Consider the following 15,845-nt stretch of genomic DNA (forward strand, 5'->3'; position numbering starts at 1 on the left):
CCCCGTGTAGTCATTTTGAGACGCCATTCCAAATTTTTTTTTTTTTTTTTTTTTTTTATTGCCCTTGTAGGCAGACGAGCATACGGCCCACCTGATGGTGAGTGGTTACCGTCGCCCATGGACTTCAGCAATGCCAGGGGCAGAGCCAAGCCGCTGCCTACCGCTTAATACTCTCCACAAGCCTCGTTTGAAGAAGGACATGTCATAGCGCTCGGGAAACACCGTGGAGGGGAGCTCATTCCATAGCCGGATGGTACGTGGCAAAAAAGACCTCTGGAAACGCACTGTGGATGACCGCAGTGGCTCCAGGTAGTATGGATGAACTCTACTCCGGTGGCGGGCGGTGCGATGGTAAAAACGAGATGCCGGTATCATCTCGAACAATTCCTCAGAGCACTCCCCATGGAACATACGGTACAAAATACAGAGGGAACCGAAGTCCCTCCGCAGACCCAGAGGTTCCAAACGATCCGTGAGACCGGGATTATCGACAATCCGAACGGCCCTCCTCTGTATGGAGTCAAATGGAAGAAGCTGGTATTTGGGAGCCCCGGCCCAGAGATGGGAGCAGTACTCCATTCGAGGCCGGACTTGTGCTTTATAAAGCAAAAGCCTTTGTCCAGGCGTGAAGTACCGCTTCGCTCTGTTGAGGACTCCCAGCATTTTGGACGCCAACTTGGCTTTGCCTTCCAAATGACTCCGAAACTGGACATCGCTCGAAATGTCGACCCCAAGTATCCCAATACTCTCGGAAGGTTGCAGGGATACTCCTTGGAATTGCGGCGCCATGACAAAGGGGTCCTTCTTCGCAGTGAACGCGCAAACTTGTGTCTTTAACGGGTTGAATTGAACCAAGTTCAATTCACCCCATTTGGAGACTCGCCCCAGAGAGTTCTCCACTTCAGACACAAGCTTTGATCGTCTCTCTTGCACCACGCTCCGAGAGAGACTCTGATGGCCGATATATCGCGCATCCCCCGTGCTGTCATCCGCATAGCAATGCATGCCATCAATAGACAGCATGTCATTGATATACAGGATGAAAAGCGTGGGGGAGAGCACCGAACCTTGTGGAACGCCAGCGTTAATGGTCATGGTATCAGAACAGTCACCGTCTACAACGACCGTGATGCTCCGCCCATCCAAAAAGCTAGCGATCCACTTGCAGAGACCCTCGGGGATTCCGTAAGATGGTAGCTTCGACAGAAGTGCCCTATGCCAGACCCTGTCGAAGGCCTTCGCAATATCAAGGCTCACAGCAAGAGCCTCGCCCTTGCTCTCCAAGGCTTCAGCCCACCTGTGAGTAAGGTATACAAGAAGATCGCCAGCTGAGCGACCGTGACGGAAACCGTACTGTCGGTCACTGATCAGCTGGCGATCCTCCAGATACTTCAGGAGTTGTATATTAATTATTCGCTCCATCACCTTGGAAAGCAAGGAAGTTATCGCGATAGGCCTGTAGCTCGATGGGTCCGACCGGTCACCCTTCTTGGGGATAGGGTGGACGTGGGCAGTCTTCCATGAAGACGGAACCCTGTTAGCGCAATAAGAGAGGCGATACAAACGCGTTAGCGCAGGCGTCAGCTCAGGGGCGCACGTTTTCAGAACCACTGCAGGGATGCCGTCTGGCCCGCTCGACTTATGGACGTCCAGGAGTCGGAGTTCCCGCCTGACTGCACACTGTGTAAAGCAGATCTCCGGCAGGGAACTATCACACCGGAGGATGTTCGGTGGTGTGGCACCCCCGTCGTCCACAGTCGAGTTCGAGGCGAAGAGTTTGACCAGAAGGTCAGCCTTCTCTTTCGCACTATGGGCCAGACTGTCATCGGACTTGCGTAGTGGTGGGAGACTAGACCTGCAAAAGTTACCTTCTGCAGCTTTGGCGAGCGACCAAAAAGCACGGCTCCCAGAGGGATAGCTCTTCAGTCGCTCGCCAATTCTAGCAACGTGCTCCGATTTCGCCCTGGCAATAACCTTCTTGTAGGACCTGGAAGCGGCGTTATATTTCCGCCTTTCCTCTGAGATGTTAGGATCCCGACGTCTCCTAGCATCATCCCATGCAACGTATGCGGACCGCTTGAGGTGTGCAGCATCCCTGCTGGCATTGTTATACCAGGGTCTGCTGCGACCCCCAACGGGCACTTCAGAGGAGGGAATAAACAATTCCATCCCCTGGAGCACCACGTCTTTAAGACGGTCCGCACAGACGTCAGGATCAGCAGAGGAAAAGCAGAACCGCCCCCATGGGTAGGATGCGTAAAACTCACGCAATCCATCCCAATCCATCAATCAATTAAAATACTAAAAAATTAAATAAATAATAATAAATAAATATTTACTAACAATCACGCCACGTTAACTGGTCCCGTGCTAAGTTCGTAAAGAACTTGTGTTACAGGTACCAGATAACGGAAATAAATATAAGATTTTTATTATACACATACATATAATTAATATACATCCATAACCCTGGAAAAGACATTTTATATTTATCATACAAATATCTTCCCTTGGCGGGATTCGAACCTGCGGCCCCCTTGTGTAGTGACCTGTCACTTACCACTACACCAGACGGCTGTTAAAGTATTAAATTGAAGTAGCGATGGAAACTTTATAAAACAGTATTCGAGTAATTGAAGCATAAGTGTCCATTAGTGGGTCACCAACTAATGGAATTCGTATTCTCACTTTGTACACGAGTTTCTGATATATTTCTAATGTGAATGGTTGTTACCATGAAACTATACGTAAGTTTGTCACGTGTGAAGGTAAAATCATGTTCCATTTGGAGTTAATTATTTTTTTATAAGCGAACAGCATAACGATTACTTAGTATAGCTATTGCTGCAATGATAAGTGAGTACAGTAGATTGGGGGAAATAGAGACTAGAGTTAGAATAGAGACAAATCTGGGATGTCACAATACTTTTGTTGAGTTGTTAGATTTCACTTTGTTGAACTGAAAATTACTTTTATTTAGTGCTTAAGAATATTAAATATGTAGTTTAATTTAGTCATCAAAGTTTTGTAACTCATTAAAGATATTAAAAAGTTAATTAGTAAAAATTAGGTACCTACCTAACAACTAAATAGTGCCAGCCCTATCGAAAAACTCTATTGTCCCCATACGTAACCTGATTCACCCCAAAGCCAAGGTCAATCGGGTCAAGCTAGTTTTTTCAATTTTTGTGTATATCTTGTAATGAACTATGTATGATAACGCATCGTATATAAAAATTTAACCCTCCCGAACCATTTTAATCTCAATTTTATTAGTATTACCCTAAGAAAAACAATTGAAAATTTGTGTTGGATTTGGAAAGGGTCTCGATTCCCCCCAATCTACGGTACATAAACTGTAAATTCCTTCATAGTTTATTCAGAACGAACCGTATTAAATATTCTCGATAAAGTTAGTGAAAGTTACACTGAAACTACGTAACAAGTCCATTCTTGAAATAAAACTCGGATTTCAGTCGAAACAGATGGTCAATCCCATGCAACTTCGGCCACGCGACGATCTTGTTTTGTACAGTACAAAAGTTTGGCCCGCCATTACGAACTTTCCTATGTAAATTTTAATCGAGTCGAGTTATTGAACTCGTATAAAAAATGTAACGATATTCGGTCACGATTAACTCCGCAATTAAATTACTTTTACAGAACAAGATGAGCGGTCGCAAAAAAAACACGAACCGGTCCCGCGAAATGTTTTGTCATCGGTACGAACATCTCGATTAGTATTTCGTGCAAACAACATGATTCAATGCCATTAGACGAAGGCGAAATCCATAGAGCAAAACGTTTGCCAACAAATCCTGATGTTACATCGCTAACAACTTCTTGTTAGCACCTATTGAGACTTCTTACGTCATATTGTAGATCGCCGAGAGCTCTCACCCGCCAACGAACGTGATCTAATGAGTTCTTTACAACGCCATTCTAAATGGGAATGTACGCATTCGTAAATCGATTTTAATGAACTCCTTTTACAATGCAAAAAAGGTCGTATCCGATCTATTTTCATTTATTCTAGTGCTAGAAATAAATCGCGCGAATGTGGAACTTATTCCTATCGTACAAGGAAACAAACGAACGGGATATTTTAAATGTATCACAGCGAATGCTTGTCTAATGAATATATTTTTATTAAAATACGTCTAAATACAAAATAGAAATGTTTTTTAGAGCCACCCAAAAAAAATGCGTATTCAGATTCACTGTTGAAATATTGCAATCCATTCGCATAACACAGAAGAGTAATTCCAATCAGACATGGTGTTTCGTGCTTTCATTTACACGCAGTCCCTTAAACAGGCAATGATTACCCATGCGCTGTTTATTGTTTCGCGACGTTTGGCATGTGCGGCGCGTCCCAACGTGTCGCATCGGGCATACATACAATGGACGTATTTGAAGCACGTGCTGCGGTCGTATTGATCGTCAACTGGCCATCGGGTGACTTCGTCTCGATTAACATAAGCGCGAGCGCACGGCCGATCTTTATCAATTTGTCCTTACCTCACCACTAAAACTGGTCTGTCCGCATTGTTCTGTCCTTCCAGCCGTCACTCACCAGTCAACGCTAGCTTTACTTCACAATGCGACCGCCATTTCTTTGTTTGTTTAATGAGTGAGACCTGGTTCGATTAAATCTAGATAATTGCTTCGTCAAGGTCTTCAAGGCGGCGACGTCGACATTTAGACAAGCGGCCATGATGGTTCCTTTTGATCCGCGTAATGAGACGGCGCAAGCGCTTCTTGTCGGCATAAATCTGTGATAATGGTGTGGATCGTGAGAAAGTACAGTCGTGCTAAGTTCGTTTACGTAATAAAGTGGATACGTTCAAATGAGTCGCGGTTCGTGGTCCGGAATCCGCACGCCCTATGATGATCTTCGATTTCCTTATTATTAGATTGTTTCAACAGAGCCTGCCGTTAGGTCTGCAAGCTGTTTATGGTCTCAATGGCAACCTGTTATGATCGGTGAATCGGTGAAAGCAAACGCTTATCTTTTTCCCGCCCATCTATTTTCACGCTAAACGATTGCACACGATTACCTCGAGGCACCTAATGTACCCATATAAACACCTAATGTACTAAACATATCATTGATTTTGTACTTACCCACAAGAACGCCATGGTTTCTATCAGAAAACACTCTGAATTCATCAGACAACGGAATGCGCAAGTGACGAGGCGTTAACACCTACTAATTGGCTACTGTTATTCGCATGTCAAGGAATGTGGTTAACGAGAGCTGCGTCAGTGTTAAGAGACACGGCCCGATACATAATGAATACTTTATCTGTTGCAGGCATCTTCACGGTGATGTGCTATAACGTGTTGTGCGACAAGTACGCGACAAGACAGATGTACGGCTACTGTCCGAGTTGGGCGCTCGAGTGGGACTACAGGAAGAAGGGTATTTTAGACGAAATTAGGCATTACTCAGCAGACCTTATTAGTTTACAGGTTGGTTAACTTTGTTAATCGAATACTCTTTTTTTATTTATTTTTTGTGGCTATTACCCTTATTGGGATATGGACGACCTAGGAAAGTGGTTACCGAAGCCCTATAGATGTAACGTGAACGTTGCCAGGTATCAGGCCGAAGCCTCAATCGTGTTGTCCAATGGATTTTCGTCGATGGTGTTTACACGTGCGGGTTTATAAACCGCCCTACCAGTAATGCTTATCGACTAGATTAATTAATACTCAAAGAACGTTCCTAACCATTCTCCGGTAAACATCCCAGACTTTTAAAAATCTCATCGATAGGATGATGCATGGAAGACCGAAACCATAGCCAGAAAAAAGTAGAACGCTTCACTATTCTGCATGTCATCCATGCTTCGGGGTTTCTAATTCTTCTGTGTAACACTTTTACACACTATCAGACTGTTACTTATCTAAATCATAATTATCTGATTCCATCTAATTGTAATTGATAAAAAGCTTTAGATAATAAGTGGTAGTTACCCCGTAGCTGAAGAATCGAATGGCCATTAACCTAATTTTTTTGATTGCATAGACCAGCGGGTGGTCGAGCTCACTGTCCACTTTGTATTAAGTGGTTACCTGAGTCAATAGATATCACAACGTTAACGCCATCCATTTTAAAACTTGAGGCTTGAGTTCTATGACTCAATTGTAGTCACTACGCAAACTAATAGTTTTACGGGTTTAATTTTTATTGATGCTATTTCTATATCGTGGAAGTCCTATATGAACATGAGTTGAGTACGTTTGTATTTTATTAGATAAATTGGTGTCTGGTTGCGAGGTGTGAACACCGATAGGATCGCATCTCGATATGAGTACATCGTAGACCAAAATCGCTTATTGTTTAGACCACGACGACTTCAAATAAATGCTTAGGGTATAAGTCGTTTAAATTTTGTTACTTTACCAATTTTCAGAGGGAATTTAAAATCTTCACCAACAATTATTCTGTTCGAGGTACCGTTGTTTTCATCGTACCTATCGATATAATATTTTGTTGCAGGAAGTCGAAACGGATCAGTTCTATAATTTTTTCCTGCCAGAATTAAAACAGGACGGTTATGACGGAATTTTCTCGCCGAAATCTCGTGCAAAGACGATGTCAGAATCGGAGAGGAAATACGTCGACGGCTGTGCAATATTTTTCAGATCTGCAAAGTAAGTATGAGTTTAGTACTAATTAAAATACAGTTTAGCGTGTGAATAGATTTTCAAATAAGTGTAGTACTTGTCCTTAACCAAGTAAGTTGGGTTGGCGATTGTTGTACTTTATGTATATAGTTATATAACATGTGTTACGTCACCATATTTGCTCCTAAAGGAACATATAGGCTTGACCGCTGTAATCCTTCCTCATATGCTACCCGGACTCTGACCCAGGACAGAGATTGGACGTCGGATGAGAAAGTGCAAGGGAAAGTCTTTTTGTGGGTTGGCCCTAAAACATCCTTGGGTTTGCGGTCTGCTCCTAGCATCTGTAGACCGTCAAGTTCCACATACCCCACGCACCCTCTAGGCGCGGACTCTTTGTATGAGGTTCGGCCCGAAATAAAAATAAGGCCCGGAGAGGTTGCATTCATGTGTTCTATAAAATCATTTATCCTATAAAATGTATAAATATGCAACTAAAAGACGGGACTTCCGTTTTAAGGTTCGCATTAGTTAAGGAGCACCTCATAGAGTTCAATCAGCTGGCGATGGCCAACAGCGAGGGATCAGACAACATGTTAAATCGAGTAATGCCGAAGGACAACATAGGTCTTGCAGCCTTATTGAAGACTAAAGAAGCCGCCTGGGAGAATGGTAATGTTGCTAGTAATGTATTAATTTTTTTAAATTTATATTTCACTATTATAAATGACGTATGTTTTTGTACAAAAATGTACAAAATGTATGTAATGTAAATGTATGAAAATAAAGTATGTATATACAACATACAAACTATAAATTTGATGGTAATCGCGAAGTACTAAAAAAAAAAGCGAATTGTTACGAATACGGTCGTTGACTCGTTTTTATTGTTGACCATAAAAATAAATGGTTTTTCAATTTTAAAATATAAGGGAATAAGCGACCTTTTTTAAATTAATTTTTTTATAACGTTGATGAATGAAAGACTTAAAAACAGTCACCTGGTGTTAAAAAGATATCGGGACGGGAATTCCGCCACCCATCTTGTGATCACTATAAAGTCGAGGTCTCAATTCTGTGGTATAACGAATCTTCCCGCCCTTGTGATCGAAACGCACGACGCTTAGCGGCCGAATTAGGAATGACGTTGATGCCTACCAGTGCGGACAGTAGTTGCGTATAATATATTTTTTGCGGGTTTTTATAAAACGATGTTATTAACCCTTCATCGTGGAAATCATTCGTGTGTTAAATACGTATTTCATTAGAGACATTTATTTATATACTTGACTTTCTCGGTACCTACATATATCTGTTTCTGACTTCACTGCCATTAATGTGAAGTGCGAGACAGTGAGAGATAAAGCTTACAGTTAAATATTGTATTTTTTGGCAAAAAATCTTTATTTTTCATATGACGTACAGATTTAAGTTAACCCTTATTAATTTCCTCTAAAAACAGGGAGGCTTCCTTCTCAGTAAATATTTCTAAAGTTTCAGTGAAAACAGCAATTCCATTTGTTTTTCTAAACGAACTATTCAAATAAATACAGATCTCAAGGTGGGAGGGTGCATTAACGTTGTGGATGTCTATGGGCTCCAGTAACCACTTAATACCAGGTGGGCTGTGAGATCGTCCACTCATCTAAGCAATAAAAAAAAATAGTAATGACAACAAATTTAAAACGACTTTATCGGGATTCGTAAATTTTGTTTAATTTGAAGGTACTTTATAATCCGAAACTAAGGTACAGAATACAAATATTCCTTACGAACGAGAAGGCAACATCAAAGAACTCAATGTTTTGTAATACCTTGCGAAGAATTACGCGCACATTGAAAACGTTTCGTAGTCATTAGCAAACAAACGGACGTACGATTTTATTATATTGTCCACGGTACGAGAATACCGTTTTTGGTAACTTAAATGCGAATTTTAAAAAAATGTACGCCTCGAACTACCTTTCTCCTTTTCTGAAGTCGGTTGAATGTGGCTGTTTAAAACGAAACAAGCAGCTCGGATGCAATCGACGGCCATTCAAACAATAGCTTCTTGTTTGATTATGCACAACATAAGAAATAGCATACACAATAGCATACAGCATTGAGAATGAATATTTTCCTGAAAACATATCAGATTATCATAAGGAAGACTTTGAAATTGACTTCCACGGTGAAGGAATAACATCGTGTAATAAAAATCAAAACCCGCAAAATTATAATTTGCGTAATTACTGGTAGTAGGACCTCTTGTGAGTCCGCGCGGGTGGGTACCACCACCCTGCCTATTTCTGCCGTGAAGAAGTAATGCGTTTCGAACGAATTTCTCCATTCTTTTTTTATCGTTTGACATAATTGGCCACTATCAGGCTAACGATAAAATGTATCCTTTTCCTCTTTTTGACTTGTGCAAACTTCAATTAGCAAATTAAAAGTTTACTAATACTTCACATATTACATATGCATCTGTCTCTTTTCCTAGTGGCAACACTAGATAAGTGCACATAGACCTGAGATTTGTAGGAGCCCTTCGTTCCCACTGATCTACAACCGTTAATCTGATGATGTATAATCGACTGTAAAATGAGTGAAATATCAGGAAAGGAAGTCTAGGTGTGAGCTTACTCATTAATCCTTTTACATCTTGCCAATTAAAAGTCGTTTGATGTCATAGTCACAAAAGCCCTATTATCCTTAAGTTTGCAAATGCAAAATTGTCTTTAACTTTAGATGCATACCTAAAAATTATACCAAGCATGCTCCCGGCCACACTCCCTCATTGTCTTATGTTCAACTTATAATAAATTTTCTCATACAAATAAGCACATCGCCTATTAAAGACTGGTTCATATAAACACTATAGATATTTCTTAAACATGAATCTTCAATAATAGTGTCATCAATTCCCGAATAAATGCTAAACAAACTAAGAATAGATATTTTTATTACGACATTAATTCATTTGTTGCGGTCTCGTTTGGGACTGAGCTCGTTTTCATAAATTAATATCGAACAAGTTTTCGAATAAGGATATATGTAATAAGAATGTTTTATGTTTGATTTTGTAGAATATTTTATATCCACTGAACAACGTATTTGTTAAGTTAAGTATGCAATTGGTCATAAACTCAACTGAATTGTGAAAGTTCGAGGTTTAGGGGTTTTAAGTAGCAACATTTCGGGTATTCCTTTCGCACTCCCGCAGCATGTGTAGGAATGTACTCATTTTTGTGTTAATATTCTGATCACTAGAGTAAATTAAAACTTTTTTCTGAACAGTGAAAAATTCTTGCCATCCATGCTTAAAGGGGTGACGTCATAAATCGCATTGTGCATCCCGTTTTTGTTACTAGACTATTGCTATTCGTCGTATCAAGAGATCCAAAAGATTCCTTACTAGCCTACTACTGAGTTTATTGCCGAATCTTGAACCCCGCAATAAACCACAGGGACAGGGGGGAGATTGAAAGTCAGCGCTGTTCAATTCATCTACTTTGAACATCATTAGCTGAGCCACTTTCTTTTACCATTTTATTTTTCTTTTATTTATCTAAATGTATTAATCTAAATCTGTATGAAAGGCAATAAATGGTTTTATTATTTTTTATCTCCTCAGTGGTTCGCATTCCGATCCGATGTTGGATTCTGCGAAGCACTGCTTTTGCTAGGGCTAGTGTTAGTCAATTCTAATTCAACGATATTCAAATTTAACTATAATAACATTTTGTGATGTGCTCGTTCAAAATGGTTATCGACCGCTTCTGATCTAAGTTAGCAGAGCTTGATAACCACTCAAAATAATAATACAATGGCTCAGCGACCGAAAATGTTTTCTGTTCTCTCTGACCTCCCCCGCACTTAAAAACAATCTGCGAAATACAAATGCGTATCTAAAATCTTAAAACTATTATTTTATTGACGAAAGTTCCAAAACAAAAGTCCCATCTTTGCTGGAAACCGTGGAAAATGTTTTATTGTTAATTTTAATTGAATAACTAACTGTATTATGTACATATATATTTGTTATGATGGAACTTTTGTTTTAATGGATTCGAAATATTAAATTTCGTTGGTTATCAAATAAACAAAAGTACCTTTGCGAAAAAAAAATAAACTGTAAAGATATCTTAACAATAGCAGCCTTTGACTATATATTTCACTGTTTACGTAGTCATGGTCTTTGAGAATGGTAGAATTTCGATTTGGCAATCAGTAATGAAATTCGAGAAAGTTAAATTACGACCATTCCAGACGAACGCTAGTGAATTAGTGGTAGTAGCTTCCGTGGTCTACTGAGTAAGCCCGGTTTGTTCGAATCTAGGGATGCCAACGTTTGATTTCCAAACCTTGAAGTTTGAAGGTAATTCTTCTTAGCAAGTAGGTATAGAACTAAAGCTCAAAAATGTCTTCCGCAATGAAGGAATAACACCGTATTAAATAAATAAAAACTATGACATTGGTATCGCGAGTCCGCACATATGTGTCGGTGGGTGTGTTTGTGTGTGTGGTGGATACCGTTTTTGCTGCGACGCAATTCTTTGTTGACGTTTGATGGGTGGGTCCGCCGTTATAATACTCAACTACAATTGATATTTGGATCAGGTGGGTGGCGCCATTCAATTTGGTTATATCTACTTAGCTCCGGTCATAAGCATAAAATTGGGAGATCGGTTAGAATTCGAATATACGCTAATATCTGAAATCCGATTGTAATATCACTCAGGTCATCTATTGTAAGAATAAAGCGTTTTCTACTATTTAATTCTTATTTTGGTCTGAAGTTTTCACTCGAAGAACCGTATCGAATGCCCCAAAATTAATGTTTACCGTAAAAACGTTTAATTCTTGTCTCTATCTCTTAAGTCTTAATTGTTAGCTGGCTATTAACCCAGAAAACACGACAATTGATTTCTATTGTAATGTATACTTTCACTGTCTGTTTACTTCGTTTGAATTTTAAGAGATACGTACGTACGTGCGTATTTAACAATTATTGTTCGACGGTATATGTTTGTAAGACAACGACGACTCGATGTATTTGGACTGGACTGGACATTTTGATTGCAGTAGTGGGGAAATGCTCGCTGCTTCCAAGGCCATACCTATACTTGTCATGAGCAGGTCTGCACTTGCTTAGCAAAAGCCGAGAAATGAGCTTGCCTGCCCGTTTGAGACATGCTAGTCGATTCAACAAATATTACGATACCCACGCCGCGCAATGACATGAATAATATTGTTTTAATTTAATTATTGCGTAGATAGGTGAACGAGCTCGTTCGTGTCAAGGCTGAGACTTGAGGTCACAAATGTGTTGCATAACTGCTGCCCCGCCCTTGAAATGCATGAGTACTTCATGGTAGAATTAGGCAGGGTGATGGTACCTACCAATGCGGACTTACATTATGCTTTATCGCCAGTACGTGCTGGTTAGAGACCGCAGTAAACTGGTACAATACTCAGAGAATGCTGTAGCTCATTTTGCGGTGAATCTCTATGTGTTACTTACGATGCCTAAGATAAAAAGGAGGGGATACGATTCTAAGACGACACTGTACAATATATCGTTCGTTATTACAGGTCTACCAACGGACTCGTCAATGATCGGCCAGCCGATACTCGTCTGCACAGCTCACATCCACTGGGACCCAGAGTTTTGCGACGTGAAACTCATCCAAACGATGATGTTAAGCAACGAACTCAGAACGATCCTGGACGATTCGGGAAGGACATTACGTCTCGCCGGACAGAGAGACAACGTGCAGCTGTTGCTCTGCGGGGACTTCAATTCCTTGCCTGACAGCGGTACGTTCAATTACGGCTTTATTTATTCAATGATCATCGGTTGATGGGTAATATTGGGTCACCAGTGTTTCTCAGCTAATGAGTTACCTATTCTAGCATAATCTTGAAGAAATTGGTTTAGGAAAAGTGGAGACGCCAAGGAAACAAAAGCTTACACATGTACCCAAATGATGTGTTATCGATCTGACATTGAGAATGTTTCTGCCACTACAAAATCGAGTTTGGTCCTGGCAATGGGAATTGAAGTGGAATGTTGGTAGGACTCGCATTTACCTACACAAATGGGACGCGATCCATTTTGGGGTTAATCATCTATTCTAAAACTTGTGCAAAGCGAGCGACAGTGCATCTTGGAAACGTCAGTACAAGCCTACTAAGTTTCTCGTCGGATCTTCTCAGTGAATCGCCATTCGGATCCGGTGGTAGATTCTGCGAAGCACTGCTTTTGCTAAAGCTAGTGTTAGCAAATTCTTTCAGTTTGAGCTCGTGAGCTCACCTTCCCGTCCGGGTGTAGCTCGAATAGCGTCTTAGGTTACCAGCTATTAGCGTGGGGAAAAAAAATGTCAGTGGAGCGATTCAGGATTTTGTCGGACTTCTATTGATAGCTACCGCGGGGTATATGTTGCGTAAATATATTCCGTATGCTAAGAATACAGAAAACGTGAGTCTGGAATGGTAATTGACATATTATTATTATATGGGATTAGATAGGATACGTTCCGAGGTGACAAAATAAAAAACAACTACATACTTTATATGTTGAGTTTTAAGGTTGATTTCATTCTGCTTACATTCTCAAAAACGCCAACCGCGGCGAAGGCGGAACCAATACAGCGGCGATATTATTTAACAACATACTTTAGCAATAGATCTTATTCTATTTTACTTTTTCATTGGGTCATTTGACGACGCGTTTACAAAGGACATTCGGTGGATACTTTCATATAGGAATTTGGTCGCATTTTTTAATCCGCGAATGATGAAAATGCGAATGAAGGAAGCGCGAATAAGGAGCGTTTACTGAATAGCAATCGTAACGGCGCATACATTATGGTGTTCGTTCGTTGTTCCCCAGGCGTGGTCGAGTTCCTGTCCGCGGGGCGCGTCTCGTCTGAGCACCGCGACTTCAAGGAGCTCGGTTACGCGACGTCCCTGCGCCGCATGCCCGGCTCCGAGCACGAGTTCACGCACAACTTCAAGCTGGCCTCGGCCTACAGCGAGGACATCATGCCCTACACCAACTACACGTGAGTCGGCAACGTTCGGATGAGGAGTCGGAGGGCGGGGGGGTTGGGGGAGGGGGTATATGTTAACGAAGACCCAGAGATATTAACATAAATGTTTAATTTTATAGATATACTAGCTGTACCTGTCCGCTTCGATGGGCATTTAAAATTAACATTAATATTTCTCACCCCCACAAAGATTCTTATCATTAACGCCCCCGCAACTGGTGTATGGAGTCCAACACTCATATAAATATTAGCCTATCCATTAAGTACATGTATTTTCGACATGGATACCAAGTTTCAAGTCAATCGGATGCATGGTTCAGTAGTTATAGCGGAACATCCGAAAAAACAACTATAGATTTATATATTAGTATAGATTAATTAAGCAGATATTAATTAATGTTGTTTTTAAATACGAGCGTTACGACTATCAAAAAAAAAAACGGAAAATTAGGAAAAAGGAAACTTAAATCATCATTCTCCTGCCTTTTTCTTAGTCACCGAAGTCGGCGCAACATGTTTTCTCCTTCAATACTCTATCATATACCATTTCTTCGCTCACTCCCCTCTTACACATATCGTCTTTCATGCAATCCATCTATTTTCTTTCTTAGTATATAAGGAAATTTTTAATACACAAATTAATTTGAGCCTTGGAGTGTCATTGATTATGGACGGATATTGAAAGTTGTGCAAGGACTAGTTTAAAAGAAAAATATAATAGATTTTAGATTAGATTTTCAATAAAATACACATTTTTACGTTCACAGGTTTGACTTCAAAGGTATTATCGACTACATATTCTACAGTAAACAGACGATGACCCCCTTAGGGTTGTTGGGTCCCTTGTCTCAGGAATGGTTCCGCGAGCACAAGGTCGTTGGCTGTCCTCATCCGCACATACCTTCAGGTACAGTTCTATAAATATGCAATGGAATGTAAACATGTATGGTGTGTAACTAAAGACAGAATTGTTGGACTTTTTGGCGGGAACGCGAGGAGTGAAGTTGTGTGATTTGTTTTATTTTGTCTATTTAGTGTTTCTTGAGGTTTAAATGTATAATAACGGTGGTTTATTAACTGTTTCGTATCTGTGAAAGTGCACAAATGTGGAAAATGAAACAAAGCCGCTGAACTTAACTTCTCGGGATCCTCCAAAAAGTCCACTGAAAAAGTCTCAGTAAATGACCACCATTTTACTAAGATTATATTTCATCTCATCTCATTTCATTGCGTTTTCATTTCATTTTATTTTATGCCATGTTTCATATTAATCAACTCATTTCATACAGGTTTTCATTAAAATTAAAACAAGACTTAACCTAAAGGTCTCACTTACCAGGTCATAAAATCCCTTAAAAAACAGAATTGTTGAAGCTTAATATACTAACGCTTATAGAAGGAAACAAAATCTAAGACCTACGCTTATAGCTTAAGGAACCTTTCGACGATGACCTTGCTCGTCTGCTGGTTTCAATTTGTATTACATTGCGTGCCTCAAAAAATCAAATTATAATTTAAAAAATCTTAACCATTTTAATGTTATGGTGTTAACAAACACCAGTATTAAGTCTGTGGTGATATTTGAGAGCAGTTACCAACAGACGGGCCCAGTTACAAATCTAAAATGTAATCTGGTTTGCGGTTTATTTTGATTGTCATCATCTATGCTCAGAAATTTCAGGTCTTGGATTGGCAAAATAGGGCAAGAATACGTAGGAAATGTTCGATTATTGTGTGAAGTTTGTAAAACAAATTGAGAATAGGATTACTATTTACCGACAGTGGGGAATTTGTAATATTAAAATCAGTAGCGGGAAATGTATAAATACCCTTAAATTAGAGTGTGTGTAAGTTATTAGAGCATACTGTACATAGTTTTTTAGATTCTTCTCGGCGAAAGCGTGCGTCACCTCACGTCTCTGACTTATCACATACACGCCGTGACCTATCCTCCTTACGTTTGCCGCTAGGGGCGCTGTTCCAACTCCATACACAAATTTGAGTTAACTTTTACGCGATCGAGAAGTTAAAAAACTCGCACCAAGCACAGTTAACTAAAGCTACGTACGCACTATGCGGTTAGCCTCAATGCGGGGTCAGCCGCCCTGTTGACGGGGATCCAAAATTTGTATGAGAAAGTAGTTTTTATACGCACCGCGATGCGGCTCCCAG

General features: G+C 40.3%; 1 protein-coding gene across 2 annotated transcripts in view; it reads left to right on the forward strand.

The window, feature by feature from the left end:
* Positions 1 to 15,845, forward strand: part of LOC101745857 (CCR4-NOT transcription complex subunit 6) — a 229,576-nt gene that overhangs the window by 204,441 nt on the left and 9,290 nt on the right. Inside the window, exons 6-11 of one of the 2 annotated variants that reach the window (XM_012697837.4) lie at positions 5,318 to 5,475; positions 6,509 to 6,663; positions 7,157 to 7,320; positions 12,214 to 12,438; positions 13,514 to 13,685; positions 14,441 to 14,580. In XM_012697837.4, coding sequence (XP_012553291.1) covers positions 5,318 to 5,475; positions 6,509 to 6,663; positions 7,157 to 7,320; positions 12,214 to 12,438; positions 13,514 to 13,685; positions 14,441 to 14,580 — 1,014 coding nt within the window. The remainder of the gene's footprint in view (positions 1 to 5,317; positions 5,476 to 6,508; positions 6,664 to 7,156; positions 7,321 to 12,213; positions 12,439 to 13,513; positions 13,686 to 14,440; positions 14,581 to 15,845) is intronic. The other variant, XM_004923524.5, reaches the window with a different exon arrangement.

The sequence above is a fragment of the Bombyx mori genome, chromosome 6 (genome assembly GCF_030269925.1).
Source record: "Bombyx mori chromosome 6, ASM3026992v2".
Classification (NCBI taxonomy): domain Eukaryota; kingdom Metazoa; phylum Arthropoda; class Insecta; order Lepidoptera; family Bombycidae; genus Bombyx; species Bombyx mori.